Source organism: Lepisosteus platostomus, chromosome 8, assembly GCF_059453375.1.
Source record: "Lepisosteus platostomus isolate fLepPlt1 chromosome 8, fLepPlt1.hap1, whole genome shotgun sequence".
Classification (NCBI taxonomy): Eukaryota; Metazoa; Chordata; class Actinopteri; order Semionotiformes; family Lepisosteidae; genus Lepisosteus; species Lepisosteus platostomus.
The window spans coordinates 18,980,847-19,002,050 of record NC_142618.1 but is presented as its reverse complement, the minus strand read 5'-3'; the positions used below and the strand labels follow the sequence as shown (position 1 = coordinate 19,002,050).

Below are 21,204 nucleotides of genomic sequence, written 5' to 3'. Positions count from 1 at the left end.
GCACAAGAGCTGCCTTTAAAGCATGGAAACAAAGCCCTTAAAAACCTAGACTGAGTTTGAAGACAAACTCTCCTTTCTGAACCCGAGAGAATGAGTGCAATCATGTAAATAACCAGGCTAAGGCGAACAAGACCAATGGGCATCACAATCACACAACTCCAGTCCTCAAGGGTCACTGTCCAGCAGGTTTTAATCTCTGGTTTCTTAAGAACAAGGAAAGGCTGCAATTTTTCCCAATAACCAATTAAGGAGAGTCCAGTTAGGTCATTAAAGGTTAGGGTGAAAGGAAAACCAAAAAACCTCCTAGCTCCCCAGGATTATGACTTCCCTGCAGGAAACCATAACAAAAGGTAACGAGGGTGCTAGGATATAGCATACAAATTGAAATCAAGGAATATTTGAATTGCATAATGCACTAGTAAAGTCTACTTTATACAATGCCACATTATTGCCACATTATACAAAAGAATTTAATACTATGCAAGCAGTCCAGATGAGAGAAACCTTATACATTACTGAATATACAGAACTGAGTCTCTTCAGTCTGAAGGGAGTGTCCTACACTGACAGGCTGAAGGAACTGAGTCTCTTTAGTTACAAGAGTGTGCCCTACACGTGCAACAGGCAGAAGGAACTGAATATTTGAACAGAGATAAATAAGAGAGGACCTGATACAAGTATTCGAGTTGACCCAGTGGATTTCTTTGAAATGAACATCCAACCATTTTCTAAACTTGTGTGTGTGGGGGGGTGGGAGGTGGAGTCTAACGTGGCAAGAAATGGGTGCAAGCTGGTGATGACTCTGGACAGGATGCCAGTCCATCACAGGTACAGGCACCCACTCACACTAGAGCCAATTTTACAAGACAGCTAAGCTATCAGTGTGTCATTGGACTGTGAGAAGAAACCTTAGAACACTGAAAGGCCATCCCAGGACCTGAGCCCAAGACCCCAGCGCTGTGAGGCAACAACACTAACCACTGTGCCGGTAAGTACCACCGGTACCACCCTCTGAATGAACAATGAAACACAAAACAAACTTTGTTTGGAACAAGTCACCCAACCATGTAGCTGAAACCGATCTTTACACATTTTCTCATTTTCACAAAAAAACAGCTGGATGAGATAAGCATTTGTTAACTAAGATTTGGTAATTAGCTACTAAGTACTCAACTGGCTAGCTGGGTTGAATGGCCTCCCGTCATTTGTGAGCTGTCCTACAGTATGTTCTTAAAATCTGAGTATCTCTGAGACCTGCTGAAGCATGGGTTCAATATTTTGATTCATGTATTTTGTGTTATGGAATACACATATTTTATTTGCAAACTTTCTAAGGATTTTTTTATTTAAAAAAAATTAAATCTATTGAACCAGAAAGTTCAGGTCTGAAGCTCGTAGATGCCTCCGGTCCTTTCTTTAATTTTACAGATCGCAGCACGTCAGTGAAATAAAGATTTTCTTTCTGTTCTGTGTCTTCCGTATCGAGCGGGCTGTCTCTGCAGGGCGGACCCTGCAGGTGGAGGGAGGTGTCCTGAGAGGAAGCCATGATGCCGTTGCCGATATATATGGAGAAAATGGAAACGGGCCTGTTTGATTTGTCGGCGTGCTTGTCTGGGGGTTTCCTGCAGACGATCCGAAAAGGCAAGGCTGGGTGTGATTGGTGATGGATGGGGGAGGGCTGTGCTATAGTGGGGTCCTGGGCGCAGAGTCTCAGCTCAGTTGCCCCGTGGGCTCGGGTGTGAAGTCAGGGGTCTCGGCTGCAGTCAGGGGAGGGCTGGTCCGTCCTGACCATGATGGAGAGCCGCCTGTTCGTCTTCGCTCTCGCTGTCCTGGCGCTGCCCACCTCAGCCGGTAAGTACCATAGTCTTCCTCCTCTCCAGGCACTTAGGGACTTGGAGATACTTTATTAAATAATATATATAGTTGTAATATCGTCGCTCTGTTCTGCCACGAAGCTTGTCCTCACTCGTCATAATTACAATGCTGCCCTCATTCTCCACTTCTGCAAGGTCACAATATGTGCTACTTGAAGACATCCTTTCTTTTCAAATTATAAAAAATTCATAGGGTTTCCTCATCCTGGGTCTATTAGGATAAGGACAACACCAAGCAAGGAGAGGTAATGAACTCAGAGTCAGGCACCAAGACGTGTGCAGACGGGCTTTTGTAAGGCATAGGGGGACAATTATAAGGTTTCCAGCAAATATTTGTACCCCAGATTTTATATACTGTATATTGCTGGGAATAGGGGTGCATTTTGTTCACAAAATAATTTAGAGACATGTGGGATACCTGCACTTGTGAGTTCATGCACAATAAACACACAAACAGTACAGGGGTTCTGGGAATATAAGAGTTGTGTTGGTTGATTTGGGAATTTTTAATGAAGTTAATTGACAGGGGAGGCGAGTGTTGTTAATTTATTAATTGCTGATGAATTATGAATTCTCCTGAACCCAGACTGGAAATGTAGCAGTGCTCTCTCACGTTCGGTGGCAGCTCTTGAAGCCTTTTAAGAATATTTCCCCATGAAACTACGAATTTCAGATATTGGATTGTCACTCAAAACGAGCCAAAAAGTATTAAAATCTTTTGGAATCTGCAGGAGTTCCAGCTGCTTGTGAGAAGATGTATACAGTTATCCCATTAGTCCCTGCTCATAGAAAAAACTGTGAAATTCAGATTTGTGACTTAAAATCACTACAGTAGCTGTTTGGAGTTTATTTTTTGCCATTAATGTGTTTTTTAGGTCATACAGATGTCAGGATTTTTGTGAGAGAAGTTTAATTTGTGGGCAAGATTTTATTTTTTAACCATTAATGTTTATGGACATTTTATGACTGAAATTAAAAATGGATTTCAATGTCAATTAAAGCCTTTAATTCATGTGATGTGGTGTGATAACAAAAAATTCCTACATTTAAAAAAGTAAATAATTATACAAATGAAACCATTTAAACATTAAGAAGAAATAATTACAACAAAATAATCATGTAGAGTGCTTGACCCGTTATAAATATACTCATTATTTCCCATTATGAATTACTCCAGTTATTGTGCTTTCAAGTACAAAAATCACTGTTTAATTTGATTTAATTAACTGATTAAAATGTATTTTGGTCTAAAGTATTGCCACGGTCCAGTAAAATACAGTAGTGAGGGCTATAAACAGTACTATTAGATATATATATCTAATATTATATATTATATATTACTGTGCTTTGCCTACTGTAATATAAAATAAAAATAAAAATAAAGTTTCTTCTTCTTCTTCTTCTTCTTCTTCTTCTTCTTCTTATTATTATTATTATTATTATTATTATTATTATATATTACAGTAGGCAAAGCACAGCTGGAGCTCTTCAGTAGTGAAACTACCCCAGCCGCAGTTTAAAACTAATTGCAGGTCACTTCTTGGGTAGCTTTTACAATTTTCACAAGAAGGATGTTTATAAAGGGCACTGTTGTTAGCATTGCTGCCTCACAGCACTAGCCAGGTTCAATTCTTGGGGTGTTTCTGCACGTGGAGTTTGCATGTTCTCTCCATGATCGTGTGGGAAATTGGCCCCAGTGTGTGTGTGTCTGTCTGTCTGTCTGTCTGCCATGCAGAGTGTACCCTGCCTTGTGCCTGTTGCTTGCTGGGATAAGTTCCTGCTCCCCTGCCAGCCTGTATTAGACAAAGCGACTAGAAAATGGATGGATATATCTAAACAGTACATTTTTCAGTTGACAATTCACTGGTGCACATTCAGGTGTCCGTTGTCTGCAGAAATAATGAATTATAGCAAATACTGTATGTGAAGATTGAATATATGAAGATATTCAGTTATTGGTCTGTAGCAAATTCTTAAATATTAATTTCAAGTACAGGGCTGGTACAATTCTAGTTCATGGCTCTATCAAATGAAATAGCAATCAGTAGCCCTCCAGGACTCCAGAGGAACAGTGACCCTGCGCTTGATATATGATCTATTTAAGATTAAGGATGTTAAATATTAGCCCAAAGAACCCCTGGTCCCTGTCCTGGAGAAGGCGCTGTGTCTCCAGCAGGGTGTCCAGTACCAGCAGGGCTGAAGATTCCACCTCTAACTCTACAGTCCCAGTCTCTGTGCTGAAGATACCAGCTCTGACTCTACAGTCCCAGTCTCCGGACTGAAGATTCCCGCTCTAACTCTACAGTCTCAGTCTCCGGACTGAAGATTCCAGCTCTAACTCTACAGTCCCAGTCTCCAGACTGAAGATTCCAGCTCTAACTCTACAGTCCCAGTCTCTGTGTTGAAAAGCATCTTTTCTACTAATAGCCACTTTGACAGAGCGCAGGCTGTCTGTTTTCCCACCACCAGCGCAGAGGTGCTAAACCACATTCATGTGGCTGCTCTGCAAGCCTCCGTGCTGAAGAACAGCTGTGCTGTCACTGCGCCAGCCCCTCTGATGCAGCCTCTGGGCTGACAGCTCCAGCCCCACCAATACTGCACAAAGCCCAGGGCTGAAGACCGGCAGGGCTGCACCGCAGGCTGCTGGCTCACAGACACAGCCACAGGGATTTAGACTGCAGTCCCAGGGCTTCCTCCACACACCTCTGCTGCTCTCTCGGCTGCATTGGACAGGACCCCTATGGCAGAGCTGTGTTATACAAAGTTCCAGTCAATAATAATAATTAATAATAATTGCTTACACTTATATAGCGCTTTTCTGGACACTCCACTCAAAGCGCTTTACAGGTAATGGGGATCCCCTCCACCACCACCAAGGTGCAGCATCCACCTGTAAATAAATAAATGATTTATTTATTTATTTATTTATTAATTATTTATTTAATACATTTATTAAATTAATGTCCAATAAATAAATGATTGTTTAATAATAACTAATTCCTTACACTTATATCACTTATACACTTACTCTTTCCTGGACACTCCACTCAAAGCGCTTTGCAGGTGATGGGGATCCCCTCCACCACCACCAGTGTGCAGCCCCACCTGGATGATGCATCAGTACACTCACCACACACCAGCTGTCAGTGGGGAGGAGAGCAGAGTGATGAAGCCAGTTCAGAGATGAGGATTATTAGGAGACCATGACTGGTAAAGACCAGGGGAAAATTTGGCCAGGATGCCAGGGTAACACACCTACTCTTTTCAAGAATCACCTTGGGATTTTTAATGACCACAGGGAGTCAGGACCTCGGTTTTATGTCTCATCCGAAGGATGGCACCTTTTTACAGTGTAGTGTCCCTGTCACTATCCTGGGGCATTAGGACCCACACAGACCGCAGGGTGAGCGCCCCCTGCTGGCCCCACTAACACCTGTTCCAGCAGCAGCCTTAGCTTTCCCAGGAGTCTCCCCTCCAGGTACTGACCAGGCTCCCTCCTGCTGAGCTTCAGGGGGCTGCCAGTGAGCTGCAGGGTGATATGGCTGCTTCCTGAGTTAATCTTTGACTTGTGTGGGTGTGTCTGTGACCAGGGCCTAACGCCCCATGTGGCATCACAGTGTCCATCGGGGAACAATGGACTCAGACTGAGGTCAAGGCCCAACACTTCTCTCAGCACCCCAGGAGTGGTGCCCTGTGTGCAGTGACTCCCCCTCTCCTCCCTGTCCCCCCAGGCAGTGACGTGAGGCTGGTGGGCGGCACCAGCCCCTGTGCGGGGAGGGTGGAGGTCCTGCACGCGGGACAGTGGGTGACCGTGGACGGGGAGGGCTGGGACGCGAGCGCCTCAGCGGTGGTGTGCAGGCAGCTGGGCTGCGGACCAGCCATGACGGCGCCTGGCGGGGCGCACTCCGGGAAAGGATCGGGGAAGGTGTGGCCGAGACGAGCCTCCTGCACCGGGACAGAGGCGGCCCTGAGGGACTGCAGGTTGCAGGAGGTCAAGTACTTCGTCTACAATCACGAGGCTGACGCTGGAGTGCTCTGTTCAGGTAGGGGCAGTGAGACGCCTGCGGTGCTCTTCCATCCTGAATCGCCCGCTAAGTGAGCAGATTTCTCTTGTTCAGTGATTCAGCTCAGCTCCCAGAGGGCCTAGAGTCCTCTTTGTTTTCTCTCAACCATGTTCTCAGTTACATCGTTAACTGTCTCATTACCTTTGTAATACTACTAACCGGGCTCAGGGGAGATTTACAGTTTACTGTATTTTTAATTAAAAATCCTTATATGTCTAATTTAAAAAAGAATTAGGTTAGTTGTTTCATTGACTGCTCAGTTTGGAAGATAAACCAGAAGATGTTGGCCCTCCAGGAGTGGGGTCTGAGACCCCTGATTTAAAGCATGTGATTCCAGTCCTGGAGGGGGCGCAGTGTCTACAGCAGGGGGTCCAGTCCTGGTCCTGGAGGGGGCGCTGTGTCTACAGCAGGGTGTCCGGTCCTGCAGGGGGCACTGTTTCTAAAACAGGGTTGTTCTATTTCAGCATGTCTGTGGGTTTTCATTCCTACTAAAGAACCATCAACGACAGTAAAGGATACACACATTTGTTAATTTTTCTCATCTTTCAACAACGTGCCTGGGCAAACCAATGTAACAAACAGCCTCCTGTCCTGGCTGGAGGATCTCATCCAGCTGTGTTTTCAAAGAAGCCAGGGTATCAGCTTCAACAACATGACCGGTAGCTTTCCTGATGTCAGCCCTGCTGGCCAGACTGAGCCTGTGTCTTTAACACAAGCGTGGTGCAGCTGTCAGGTCCTTTACTCTCGAAGCAGTCTCGGACGGGGTCAATCACTGTGCCCACCCATCTCCGCCCCCTCTGTCCGGATGTGCAGATCACCTGGGCGTCAGGCTGCGAGGAGGCGGGGGGCGCTGCTCGGGGAGGGTGGAGATCCAGCGGGCGGAGACCTGGGGCACCGTGTGCGATGCTGACTTCGACTGGCCGGATGCAGAGGTGGTCTGCCGGCAGCTGGACTGTGGGATCCCCTCAGAGGTGCTGGGGGCAGCTCGTTTCGGCGGGGGGCAGGGCCGGGTCTGGGCGGAGGAGTTTCTGTGCCAGGGAGATGAAGCCATGCTCTACTCCTGCCCGAAAGAAGCAACTCAGAGCCTGAACTGCAGCCATGACAACGACGTGGGACTGGTGTGTTCTGGTAAGATGGGCATGTTTGGGGCTTTTTAGGAGGCAGGATTTCTTGTCGAAGGTGAAGTCAGCATGTGAAGTCCTTAGTTATAGAGGTAGCGACAACATTGTCCTTAGTCAACAGATGAAGTTGTGAAGGTGGCGACATCATTGTCCTTAGTCAACAGGTGAAGGTGGTGACATCATTGTACTTAGTCAACAGGTGAAGTTGTAGAGATGGTGACATCATTGTCCTTAGTCAACAGGTGAAGTTATAGAGGTGGTGACATCATTGCCTTAGTCAATTAGTTTCCATTTAGCTTATAAGTCCTTGATTTGGTAGTATTTTTCCCAAATATTCCTTCAGTGACACTGTTTTTTTCAGCCTAAATCTACCATTGGGTACCTATAAGTAATCTAAAGTAATATGTTGCTTGACATGCTTTGTTTCACACAAGAAGGCAACTCTGAGGGTTCTTTTCAATGCCTAACAGCAGAAAAAAGCTCTCTAGCAGTGCCTAAAGGTTTTAATAGCAATTGCAATGGTTTTTATTGTTATTGCTTACAATATTTTTATGATTTATTTATTACATGCGAGAAATTTCATTCCAGGTCCAGTCTTCACAAAACATTATGTAGAATGTTTTCAAATTGATCAATTTGTCCCAAATTTCTATCGAAGCTAGTAGACACCTAGGACAAGGTTCGTCTACTGAGTGGACACATTAAGAAATAAAAGAAATTTGACTTCACGCTCAAAGCCGAGGGAGTTAGCTTCAATATAAGACCTGAACCAGGCTCCTGCTATGTTCTGCTGCAGAGATATAACAAAATGTTTAAGAGGAGGAAATTCCAGGCAGACATTGGCTAAAAGGGTCTCTAGCTGTAAAGAGGCCTGGTTTGAAAGCAAGCGTGCTGCAATTTTAACGCTTTTAAAGACGCCCTGAAGCTGGTCTGAGCTGGTGCTCGCAAGGCACTGCAGTTTGCTCACAGTGTTCAACAGTGTAAAACCTTCTGGGGACAATAATGCCAAATGTCCAAAAATGTCACAGATTCTTTTAGTCAGCTACACTTGTCACAGCCAGAGTCAAACAACAGGTTTGTTTTATCTTTTTTCTTCCTGGTTTGTTACGCCTAAAGGAATTCCACAAGTACCAAATGAAGAAAATATACAAGACTGATGCAGCAGACCGTGCCATGAAAATTAAGATGGTTTGAAAGCAAGTGTGCTGCACAGCTCAAGAGGTTTTTACGATTATGACTCTCTTACTATGTAAACATAGTGAAAGCCTGGAGCTTACTTCTAGCCCTCCTTTCTTTCCATTTAAAAACAATTGAAAATCAAAAGAGAAAAAGGCTGTGCTTGGTTACATCATGCCAGAAAAAAGCCCAGCAAATCCAGGGAAAGCCCCAGCTCAAAATTCTGATTTTGCTGAATGTCAGCAAAGCAAATCATTTCAGAAAACCAAGATCTGTTGTGTCCATAAATCCTCAAGTCAGATTTCAAGAGCAATGTGATGTACCTGGGATTTTGATATTTGAAAAATTCCATGCAATCCCTTTTTCATACTACGAGAAAAAAAAACATATGGAAACTGAATGAAAAGTTAAATAATTTCTGACAAGACCTTGCCAGGAATCAATTTTTAAAGATGAGAGCAAAAAAATAAGACATCAACAGTGTCACTTGAATACACAGATTAAACATTTTGTTTTCATGTTAGTTAATTGATTAATTGGATGATTGACTCAATGTTACTCTTTGTGGGTTCCCTTGGTTTAAACTCAAAGTATCTTCAGGGACAATACAGTGAAATACAATGAAATACATGGACACAATAAGACTAATACACAATAAATTATTTATTTCTTGTTCTCTGGAAGGAACAAGCACTTGCATCACCCAGGAATTGACACCTGGACATTATTTCCATTGTAATTTCCCCAGCGACACAGAAATCTAATAACACAGGAACAGTTGCATTTGAGAGGAGACCATCTGACCTGTCCAGTCTGTTCAGCATTTCCTTGATCCCAGGATCTCATCCGGGATGTGGTAATTAAGGGTGAAAATTCCTAATATCACTCCAAAATAAGGTGCATTTCGAGTATAACTACCTCACTCTCTCAACCCCCCCCCCCGGTTGAATACCGGCCTTGTATCCAGGCCAAGCCGCTGTCTTCCCTACCAAGGTCTAAGCTAACTGGAACCTTGGGTTTTCTTGAGACATTCGGAACTGAATGTCCTTGACGTTGGAAACCTGGGATCTCCCTTGTCATTGGCACAGGGTACTCGGATTATCGGCTGGTGAACGGCAGCGACTCCTGTTCCGGCCGGGTGGAGCTGCAGCTGCGCGGCGACTGGGGCACAGTCTGCGATCGGCACTGGGGCCTGAGGGACGCCAGCGCCCTCTGCTGGCAGCTGCGCTGCGGGGCGGCCGTCGCGGCCCCGGGAGGAGCCAGCTTTGGAGCGGGCAGTGGCCCGGTGTGGAAAGACCACTTCAACTGCGACGGCAGCGAAGCCCACTTGAGCAAGTGCCCCGTCTTTTCCCTGGGGGAGGGCGCGTGCTCTCACGCCAACGACGCGGGAGCTGTGTGCTCTGGTGAGGAAGAGAACGCACGCGCTCTCCTGCGTAATCAGCAGCGCTGGCTCCGAGTTTGAATGCCCACAGGTGTTTTCTGCTTTGATCTCACCAACCACTCTGCAGGAAGTGTGGTGTTTATACTTAGGCAGGCAGAAGCGGGTAAGATTAGGGTCTGACCTCCTCCTGCACTTTGCTTTGATCTCCATTTACCATTCCGTTTCCCTCAAAGAGGTTTTGCCTTCTGTTGCCTGTCCCCTGAGGGCCGTCTCTCCTGGCACACTCACACAGTCAGGGTTGTGATCGTTGTCGCTGTAGGGTCGTCGTTCCCGGTGCGGGACGTCCGGCTGTCGGCGGGAGCCAGCCGCTGTGAGGGCCGGGTGGAGGTGCGCCACGGCGGGACCTGGGGGAGGGTCGTCCAGGACTCCTGGGGCCCCGGAGAGGCCTCTGTGGTGTGCAGGCAGCTGGGCTGCGGCGCCGCCGTGGACGTCTTCGGCTCCTCTCAGTACGGGACAGGCGAGGGCAGCGTGTGTCTGACCGGCATCCGGTGCTCCGGGGGAGAGTCTCACCTGGGGAACTGCACCTCCCCGCGGGCACAGCGCTGCAGGACCGAGAGCAGCGTCGCCGTGGTGTGCTCACGTGAGTCTTTCCTGAGCACAGACTTTATTTATCTAATTGAATAGGTCGAAGTCTAATTCAGTGGGCGTTCCCAAAGTTCAGTAATTTGATAACCCTTTGCCCTGTATGAAAAGGGTTTCACAGTGTGGAAGACCTGCCTAAGAACTGACCGCAATAAGAGTCAATTTTCCACTAGAGGGCACCAAAAGCTCCTTTTATTCCTGTAAATAGACTCACTGGGTGTCAAGTATTTAATTACTGGATTACTGGTCATGAACAGAGAAGTGCACCATCTATTCTGTAGAAAAGCAGACTGAAAAAGCAGGAAGAACTAAAACAGCCTACACTTTCAAGTGTCTGTCAGTTGTGCCACTACAAAAGATGAACTACTTATATTCCTAGATAACATTAAGAAACTTGAATATCACATATAATGTATATTATAGTGTAATGAACCCTGAGAATTTTCAAGATTTTCAAGAATTGAATGTTATTTACAGTATAACAAATAAATTATTACCTACTTGTAAATAAAGAATATTGAGAGGAGATGGTTTCAGTGTTTTCATTATCCTCTAAGAGCGCGGCCTAGAAACCCTTCCTCTGTTCACACTCCTAACTATAAGCCTCCAGTCTTGTGCTGCACTGTAGCGCATGAATGGAAGAACTAGATGAATTCAGCAAACATGAGTGCTGACAGGACGAGAGGAGTGTCACTCACTGCAGGCACCCAGGGGGTCACAGTTCGAGTTCTGGCTGACTAATGCCAGGCTACCCTCAGTGGCAGCCAGCCGATCGCAAACCACTACTCGGTGATGACGTGAGCCAGACTCAAACACACGATCACAAAGCTCATCAAGAATAAGATCATAATAAGGAAATAAATAATATGTACAGATCATAATAATAAAGATCATAAATACTCTTAATGAGAGTCTGTTAATGTCTTGTGTAAGGGTTACTTCTCCAGGTTAATTAACAAGTAATTTAGAAATGGAATGGATTATATTTCTGAGGTGTCTTTCCACAATACTGCTCATTAAAGAGCGATCTGCCCTGATCGGACCTGTACTGATGAAAGTGTCTCTGTGCCCAGACCACAGGGCCCTGCGGCTGGCCGGGGGACCAGACGGCTGTGCCGGGAGGCTGGAGGTCTATCACCGCGGCTCCTGGGGGACGGTCTGCGATGACTCCTGGGGCCTGGCGGACTCCCAGGTGGTGTGCAGGCAGCTCCAGTGCGGGACGGCCCTCGGGGACCGGGCGCAGACCTCCTTCGGACTGGGGACCGGACAGATCTGGCTGGACGAGGTGGGCTGCTCGGGGAACGAGTCGTCTCTGTGGGAGTGTCCCTCGGCGGGCTGGGGACAGCACGACTGCGGACACAAGGAGGACGTGGCGGTCGTGTGCTCAGGTAGGAGAACCAGAATGACTTCTTACGTCTCTCAGCTGCAGGTCCTGTAGAGTCCCACTTTATGGAGAAGCAGCCCACTGAGATAGGAAACGCTTTAGTTATTTTTTAGTGGATATTTGAAAATACAGTATATCCCACTGGTGAAGACAACTGCACCACTTGACTGTTCTAAACAACAGAAACCAAGAAAGCAGAAATCTATTTTCAAAATGTCTCCTACTTGGATAAATGTAATCACCAGAGTGGCCCATATCTAGAGGTTGCAAGAGATTCTATCTGAATCTTCAGATTCCTGCACACAGGGATTCACAAACCCAGGTCCACAAAAGGACTTCTTCTCACACTCCAGAAGCCCAGCGATTCCTCGCCTGAATTGAGTGAACTCTGTTCTGACTTCTTTCTAGTTCTAAAATGCAAGAGGTTTTGTCTGTGACAGCTCAGATTAACAGGGTTCTTGTCCAGAGTAGTGTTCATCACAGCCAGTCCCGTACTGCCTGGTGAACTACAGTACATTTTCCTTCCTGCGTCAGAAAAGGCATCTGGAGTAAACCACACCTGTTAACTGTGTTGAAAAGAATACTGTACATCAAGGGCCTTGGAAGGTCAGTGTGTCTGCAGGTTTTCATTCAAGCTTGGACTTACCAGTCCTGAATTACCTGAATCAGCTTGTTGTTGGCTTAATTGGATCAGTTTAACAGCTTCTTCCAGCTCTTATACTGACCAGCCCTCCTGTTGACTCCTGGGGACAGGGGACTCCTGGTGTACAGCACATCACAAATCCTGTAGGCTCGACCGAGACAAGGACATACTGTAGGTGGAGCCCTGAGCTCTTAGGAAAATTGGCAAAAGCGACAATAGTTATTTTAGAACACAAGAATGGTTGGGGAGTACATATCTGAGGATCTCATCCAGCTGTTCCAGGGTATCGGCTTCAACAACACGGCTGGGCAGCTTGTTCCACACTCCCACCACCCTTTGTGTAAAGAGGTGCCTTTTGTTCTCAGACAGAAGTTGCTAGAGGTGGAGGTAGCAGTGGAGGCTGAGCCCTGGAGTTATCTGGTTGATGTCAGAGCGGAAGCTGTGTTTCTTCAGAAGGGCTGTCCTGTTGTGTTGGCAGAGCACAAGCAGCTGAGGCTGTCCGGGGGCTGCTCGGGGCAGGTGGAGCTTTTCTACAACGGCAGCTGGGGCAGCGTCTGCTTCAATGATATGACCGACCTCGAGGCCGCCGTGATCTGCCACCAGCTGGGCTGCGGAGACGGTGCGGGAATCAGAGAGACAGCGTCCAGGCTCACCGACGCCCCCCGGTGGCTGGACAGAGTTCAGTGTGAGGCGCAGGATTTCTCTCTGTGGCAGTGCCGCTCCTCGCCCTGGGACCCTGACCACTGCTGGAGCACCGAAGTGGCTGAGGTCACCTGCTCAGGTAACAGTGTCTCTTTCTCTGTCTGGAACATAAACCCGAAGAAGGTCCATGTTCGTGATTGTGATCCCTGAGTTATCTCTTGTGGTCCACGATGCCATGTTGTCACATCCCCTCACTGGGATGACTGAGCGCACTTAGCGCGGACTTCACAGGGCAAAGGTCACGGGAGCTGGGCGGGGCGATGAGGTGTGAGACAGGAGCACTGTTCTGGGGCAAAGCAAATAGGAGAAAAGCTCTCAAATCAAGACAACCTATTGTACAGCCCTGCTCTTTCTGCTGCACCACTCTGTGTGTTGAGCTGTGTGTGAGGCCTCACTAGACTTGCAACGTCTCAGTCTAAACCTGAGCACCAAAAGAAATATACCTGTGCTTATACATGTTGGTTTCTGTAAAAACGTAGATGTTTTTCGTACATTTTCATGAATGGATAGTTAAGATGTATTAACAAGGGCGTATTTTACAAGGAATGCATTTCAGGTTTATTAGGTGCTTGATCAGCATTGTTAAATCATAGGTTAAATAATGAATTAGTGTCTTATTTTTAATAGCACTAAGAGTTTAATAGATACCCCTTCCCTTCAGGGAATATAGAATAGACAATTAATTAATCAACCTTACAGTATATTAAATGTTATGAAAAGGGAAAACTATTCTATTAATTTAACACTGTCAGACAACAGACCATTACAATATAAAACAATGATGACGGTTCATTATGTCTGAACAATTTTAAAAACTGCTATTATTAACCTCAATGTTTAAAGCTTATGAATGAATTGTAGGTGAGACCGTGTAAAATACATGAAGGCTTACAGTAGATATGTTAAAAGTGTATTCATTTGTTTTTTCCCTGAAAAGGTAAAAAGGATGAAGTTCCTGGAAGTGATGCTTCACCTCAAATGAACCAAACTAAGGAGCACTGTCCTGGTGAGTTCACTCTGTAACAGTCTAGCTTTAGTCAATTCAGTCAATCTGTAACAGTCAATTCTTCAGTAGAGCAACTGAGCTGAGGGGATTCTGGAGCAACAGTGTTCTTCTCTAGAGCAACTGAGCTGAGGGGATTCAGGAGCAACAGTGTTCTTCTCTAGGGCAACTGAGCTGAGGGGATTCAGGAGCAACAGTGTTCTTCTCTGGAGCAACTGAGCTGAGGGGATTCAGGAGCACCAGTGTTCGTCTCTAGAGCAACTGAGCTGAGGGGATTCAGGAGCGCCAGTGTTCTTCTCTAGAGCGACTGAGCTGAGGGGATTCAGGAGCAACAGTGTTCGTCTCTAGCGCAACTGAGCTGAGGGGATTCAGGAGCAACAGTGTTCTTCTCTAGAGCAACTGAGCTGAGGGGATTCAGGAGCAACAGTGTTCTTCTCTAGAGCAACTGAGCTGAGGGGATTCAGGAGCACCAGTGTTCTTCTCTACAGAAACTGAGCTGATGGGATTCAGGAGCAATAGTTTTTTTCTCTGGAGCAACTGAGCTGAAGGGATTCAGGAGCAACAGCGTTCTTCTCTAGGGCAACTGAGCTAAGGGGATTCCGGAGCGCCAGTGTTCTCAAGAGCAACTGAGCTGAGGAGATTCAGGAGCAACGGTGTTCTTCTCTGGAGCAACTGAGCTGAGGGGATTCAGGAGCAACAGTGTTCTTCTCTAGGGCAACTGAGCTGAGGGGATTCAGGAGCACCAGTGTTCGTCTCTAGAGCAACTGAGCTGAGGGGATTCAGGAGCAACAGTGTTCTTCTCTAGAGCAACTGAGCTGAGGGGATACAGCACCTGTGTTATTCTCTAGTGCAACTGAGCTGAGGGGATTATTTTCTCCTCGATAGTGATTAGGCCTCATTATCTAGAGGTTCTTACCTGATAACCTCAACTTTCTCAACTAGGTCTGCGGCTGGTGGGACCCAGTAACTGCTCTGGACGGGTGGAGGTTCGGTTCGAGGGATCCTGGGGGACGGTGTGTGACGACTCCTGGGACCTGCAGGACGCCCAGGTGGTCTGCAGACAGCTGGGCTGCGGGGCGGCCGTGAGGGCCGTGGGCGATGCCTCGTTTGGCAGGGGACACGGCGCCATCTGGCTGGACGAGGTGAAGTGTGCGGGCGATGAGCGCCACCTGTGGGACTGCTGCCGCTCTCCCCTGGGACAGAGCGACTGCGCACACAAGGAGGACGCTGGGGTCGTCTGTACAGGACTGAAGGGTAAGTGACTTTCACCGAGATCCTGCTTAGTGAGGTCAGCTTCCGTGGATTCTCAGTCTATGGCAGCTGCTGGACCAGATTTCTGTAGCTGATGCGTAACAGATTTCACTGCTCCTGTCCAGAATGCACTCTGGGGAAGGCACGCGGAGCAGGACATTGTGTCTCTTTGCTAGCATGTTGGTCTTCTGCTCACCAGGTGTCGCTGTGAGCACGCCGCAGGCCCAGTCCACAATCCCCATGGTTTCCTTCCTGGTGCTGGGGGCTCTTCTCTTCGTGGTGCTGGTCCTGTGCGCCGGGCAGCTGTACCAGAACCGGGGACTGCGGAGAGGTAGGGAAGGAAGGCCCAGTATGGAGACCGGGTCTCAGCAGTATGCAGATTTCAGTGTAGGCCTGACTCCAGCACAACTGGCCCCAAGCCTTTACTTAATCCCTGGGCTGAAGAGCTTCTGGGCGCAAACTCCCAGAGCCTTTCTTCTTCCTGTTGGGTGGGTTCTGCTGGGAACAGAGAGCTGGCAGCACCTGCAGTTGTGTTTCTTGGTTATTTGAATTTGGATTACAAAGCTTTCTGTGCTTTGGGAAGTTGAAAGGGCTTTGACTTGCTTAAAAATCAAGGGCAGCTGAGGGCAACGTGCCCTGCATGGTGTGCACTGTCATTTTAACACAGTGTAAGAAGCACAGCTCTGCTCTGCATGAAAACAGCAGCCCAGGAATTATTCATCGAGCATTACAGTCACCACAGAGAACTGTAGAAACCTCAGGCAAGGTAACAGCTCCTTGATGTAGCTGTGTGTTTCTGTGCTGCCTGCTTCCAGTCATCGCAGAGAGAGATTTGACTGGGTCTCCTGATGCCGTATATGAGGAACTTGACTACAAATTTGGCAGAGAGGAAGTCCACAGTGACTACAGGAGAGGTGAGTGGGACCAATTTTCGATTCCTCACACTGCAGGACAGGCAGAGACGCTGAGACTGGCTTGTGAGGAAGCATAAGAGCTAAAAACGAAGTTTTTTATTTTAGTTTAATTTCACACGTTCATCTAAGTGGAGAAATATTTTTGTCAGTTATTTCCTGGGAATGTAAGCAAATTTCTGCTGCACAAAATAGATCTAGATTTTAGAGAATTAGAAAATGTGACCATAAAAAACCTTTTAAATTGAAAACAACTCACTTCTATCATTAGGATACATGTCTGGTATAAAACATAAAATATAATATTGATTTTCAATCATCAGCATTCATGATTGATTATTTAAGGTTGATTCCCTTTATAACACAAACAGCTGTTTAGCTCTAACTTCAAACAGTAATTATCCCACTGTACTCCTTAGATGTGGAAGATTTGTAGGTTATGGGTGTAGACCAGGCTTTCAAAGATCTTCACTGCATTATCAGTTTTTAAAGACCTGGAACTATATACTGGTGATCAGTTGTTGTTGGGTTAAATGAAGAAGGAATTTATATTCAAATCCGTAGTCCAGGGGTCCCCAGCTCTGGCCCTCCAGCACTGCTGTCCAGCAAGTTTTACAAGTCTAAATTTCCAGCATCCTAAGAACAAGGGAAATTTAACTTGTCCAATTCAGCAATTGATGAATCCAATTAAAGTAATTAAAGTCTCAAAGTGGAAGAAAAAACATAATCTACCCCAGATGCCCCTAAAGGGATTTGTCTTGCACATCAAAAGCTCAGAAACATGTGACATAAGAGACAATAACACAATACAACAACAGTACAATACCATCATGCACAACAACATTCAACAGCATCGAACAATCAGGACTCTTCCAGTTTAATAAGATTAAAAACAGAACATTCGCTTATAAAGAGACTTAAAAATATTTTTTTCATTGTTCATTATTCAACCATTCCTTGCCTTTGGGTGGAAAGGCAGTAGATGCTCTCTTAGTCTTTCTGCAGGGGATCTGCTACCTCCTCCCAGAGGGTAGAAGAGTATAGTCTAATACGAGTGGATGACAGGGGTCTTCTCTTCTTATTATGTGCAAGATTAATAATAGGTCTCTCCATTAGACATGCTATTGACTCCAAGGACAGTCCAGTCCTGATCACTTTGTTCAACTTATTTTTGGCGAGCTCAGACTTCAGAAAGGACTGGCGAGCAGACGAGCGGCACGTTGGCGCGGGGTTTAGCCCTGCTGCCCCCCCAGCCCTTGGGTCCCGGGTTCGAGACAGGTGTGAGAAGGCAGGGTTTGTGTGTGTGTGTGTGTGTGTGTGTGTGTGTGTGTGTGTGTGTGTGTGTGTGTGTGTGTGTGTGTGAAGCATGGGCGGGCGAAATCCCGTCGAATTGCTGAGTCAGACATGCAGAATGACCGGAGTCGTGGGCTGAAGTTCTGGTGACGGCTTCAGCGCGCCACACACCCAGCACTTGACCGGAAAGGCAGAGTAGTAACCTGCTCCTCTCTCCGCAGGGAAATTCCTTCTGGATGAGCTGGCGTCAGGATACGATGAGGTGGGGGACAGCAACAGGGCAGGTAAGACATCAGAGGAGCGCAGGAATAGTTGAAGGCAGAATTGCATTGTGGGGGAAGCACCGCAAGAGTGACACAAGAGTGACACAAGAGTGTGCTGAGGGATTTAGAGGACATGGGCATGGGCATGAGGACATGGGCACAAAAAGGACGCACTTCCTTCTTACACTGCTCATGCAGAACTCCAGTCCACTGGTAAAATCTGTGTCACACTTAAGAACAGGGGTCTTAAAGTCAGACTTGAGCATCGTGTCTCTTGTAATGTAATGAGAGCTTCATATGTGAGGAGTGCAGCATCTGAAGGCTCTGCCCCAGCAGAATTTAGTCAGTGTCCATGAACAACCAACAGCTCAGTCTTTCTGATCTGAGGACAGGATCAGAGGCTGTTAGAGGGTGGTAGGATCGAGTCGAGATGGCAGATCTTGTCTGAACTACATTTCCCAGAAAGCAGTGCGGAATGACTGGTCGCCATCTGTCACCTGACCAGTTGGAGGAATACAATTGGTCAGAACACAGTTCAAAAACAGGAGGCAGAAGCTAGGAACACAGCAGAGTTTATCAGAGGGAGGAGAGAGCAAGGAAGTGGTCAATGGACACTTTTTTTGGGAGAGTTGATTTCTGTATTTGAGACGAAATTTGTTTTGATGCCAGGTGACGCTTAGCTGCCTGGTTATTGATGACGAGGACAATTGAAGAAGTTCAGTGAGAGCTGGAAGAGGGTTTGGGGATTGAGTTTAAGCTCTGTGTTTTACCTCGCAGCTGTGTCTGTTACCAAGACTTATAGTTTAAAAGATACCCGCTACCACACTGTGCCCCTGCGGTGTCAGAATATACAGGTCTAGAAACTACGAAACAACATAGTTTGAGTTGTATCATATGTATAGTCAATGGAGGGACTTGACGTTGGGAAAACCTGCCAACATTAGCAATAAAAAGGCAAGCTGTGATTCAGGTAGAATCTGTCAATAGTGCTTTTATTACAATAGTAGGTCTGAAGGGAGAAACTACATACCGACCTGCTCTCTTCTTTACAGACAGTTTCCATCCTGAGGAGCCCTTAGGGTATGATGATGTGGAGGACATTGAGAGCAGCCCCAGCCCAGGTAAGGGGATCCTGTGTGCAGTGTACTCAGCAGGGCAGGTGCCCGGGAGAGTGGCTTTAGAGTTGGGGTGTCCATCCCCAGTCCCAGCCCAGCCCTTTTCTAAAGAATAGCAACACCTGTAAGATATTGATCAATTCAGCCAGTCATGTATTCAGGTAGGAGAAGTCTGATCCTGAGGAGTTAAGGGGCACTAAGACTTTGGTCCTCCATGATCTCCTATTTGGTAAATCACCTGCTTAACCGATCACAGTGAAATTGTTCCAGGCCTTTAAAATTGGTGAGTTAATGGCGACCTGCACAATCTGCTGGATCGGAGCTCACCAGCCTCAGAGGTCCAAATGCAATGAATCTCAGTCCTGCGTCTTCTGGATTTTGCTCTGGACAGGTTCTTAATCTTGGACTGATCGTTCAGTTTTCTATTCGAGGCCGTTTTTTAATATAAAATAATGGGTTTCAGCTGGTACAATGCCGGTTTCCCTGGCGGTCTCTCTGGCGGCTGGCCCTCCCCCGGCCGCGGCAGACTACGATGACGTCGGTGTCCCTGCCTGCAGGAGAGACCGGGACTGGAGAGACTGACGGCGCATGATCGGAGAATCCCACTGGGTTCTCGGGAATTGACCACTTGGCAGCTGGAAGCTTTCATTAAATCTGAAAACAGTGTTTGCACGGAGGGCGGTGCAGACTCTGCAGTCGCTGTTGTGCAGAAACGAGAAGAGAGAAGAGAAGCCAGTGTCCCAGAATGTTTATACCAGTCATCTTCATTTAGCCGTTTTGTCTGTTTTTTCTTCCACGTTTCAGAACCATAAAGGTGTAAATTTGTGAAAGGACAGGTATTACAGCGAGCTTGCGCTGTTTCCATTTTCCCTGAGGATAATCCCTCTCGCTCCCAAGTATTCAGATGTGAACAGTGAGACAAGGTGCACAGGCTGTCATTTTTATCCACCTGTACTGCTCTGCTCCACCTCAACTTGCCCCGACCTGATCTGTCCCACCCCACCCGACTCTTTCCTGCCCTTCTGTGCCCAGCTCCGCCCACCCTTTCCTGCCCTGTGACGCCCCACCACCACCCTGTCCCACCCGTCTGTGCCAAGCTCCGCCCACTCTTTCCTGTCCTTCTGTGCCCAGCTCCGCCTATTCTTTCCTGTCCTTCTGTGCCCAATCCCGCCCATCCTGCCCCACCCTTCTGTGCCCAGCTCCGCCCACCCTTTCCTGCCCTGTGCCGCCCTGTCCCACCCTTCTGTGCCCAGCTCCGCCCACTCTTTCCTGTCCTTCTGTGCCCAGCTCCGCCTATTCTTTCCTGTCCTTCTGTGCCCAATCCCGCCCATCCTGCCCCACCCTTCTGTGCCCAGCTCCGCCCACTCTTTCCTGTCCTTCTGTGCCCAGCTCCGCCCATCCTGTCCCGCCCTTCTGTGCCCAGCTCCGCCCACCCTTTCCTGCCCTGTGCCACCCCATCCCACCCTTCTGTACCCAGCTCTGCCCACCCTGCCCCACCCTTCTGTGCCCACCTCCGCCTAACCTTTCCTGCCCTCTCCCACCCTTCTGTGCCCAGCTCTGCCCATCCTTTCCTGCCCTGCCCCAGTGCCTTTATCCTGGCCACCAGGACTACCTACATTTAGAAAGGCCTGATGGATTTGTGTGTGTTTGATGCACATGAACCTTGTGGTTAAAAGGACCTGCACTTCTGTGGAAGGCTGATGTATGGCAGATCAATGTATTGTCAGAATTCAAGGTCTTGATGACATGAAACCCCCAAAGCTAAGAGCAGCCCAGATTCACGAAGTGGAGGACAAGCTGGGGGTTGAAAAAAAGCACTCCTTAGCTTTAATGTGGGGGAGTAGGCTGTGGAGCAGCAGCAGAAATTGGTTGTTGGAAACTTAAAACAGTGAGACAGTGAGACAGCAACAGGTGAGAGCACGTCAGCACATGGAGAGTACATCTGTCTGTTGCTGCAGACATTTACTGAACAAATGCAGACCGACACTGTGAAACCAAGGACTGACACCCGATCGATATATCACATGAGTTTAGCCCAGCTGCCTGATCTTCTCTGCAGCTTCAGATCTACTGTTCCCTCGGGTGCATCTTGGGACACCGAATCTCAGGTTCCAGCCAGTACTGTCACCCCAGAGCTGGCCAGTTTCTTTTTGTTCCATTGAATGTTTCCAGAAGGCTTTTCTGTATGTTTGGCATTTCTGAGTTTTGCTTTTTGATGAAAGGATTTCTTACGCTTTGTGCTTTTGCTTAACCAATTTCTTAATAAAGGTATTACAGTCTTGCACTGTGGTTTGCCGATATTTTGTTGCCTGTACAGCCGCCCTGAACGAAAACCATTGTTTTTAAAGCGCCTGACCAGCCAGGGAAATGAAGAAAAAATA

At 47.3% G+C, this 21,204-nt stretch overlaps 1 protein-coding gene across 1 annotated transcript; it reads left to right on the top strand.

Annotated features, from left to right (window-relative positions):
- Window positions 1-1,721: 1,721 nt before the first annotated feature.
- LOC148657027 (scavenger receptor cysteine-rich type 1 protein M130-like) lies at window positions 1,722-21,105 on the top strand. Its single transcript, XM_088642727.1, has 14 exons — window positions 1,722-1,851; window positions 5,606-5,917; window positions 6,752-7,066; window positions 9,324-9,638; window positions 9,936-10,256; window positions 11,332-11,646; window positions 12,764-13,066; window positions 13,925-13,993; window positions 14,933-15,244; window positions 15,441-15,572; window positions 16,057-16,155; window positions 17,667-17,729; window positions 18,761-18,829; window positions 19,287-21,105. Exons 1-14 carry the CDS (start codon window positions 1,791-1,793, stop codon window positions 19,403-19,405), a joined length of 2,805 nt encoding a protein of 934 aa, XP_088498853.1. The 5' UTR covers window positions 1,722-1,790; the 3' UTR covers window positions 19,406-21,105.
- Window positions 21,106-21,204: the final 99 nt, after the last annotated feature.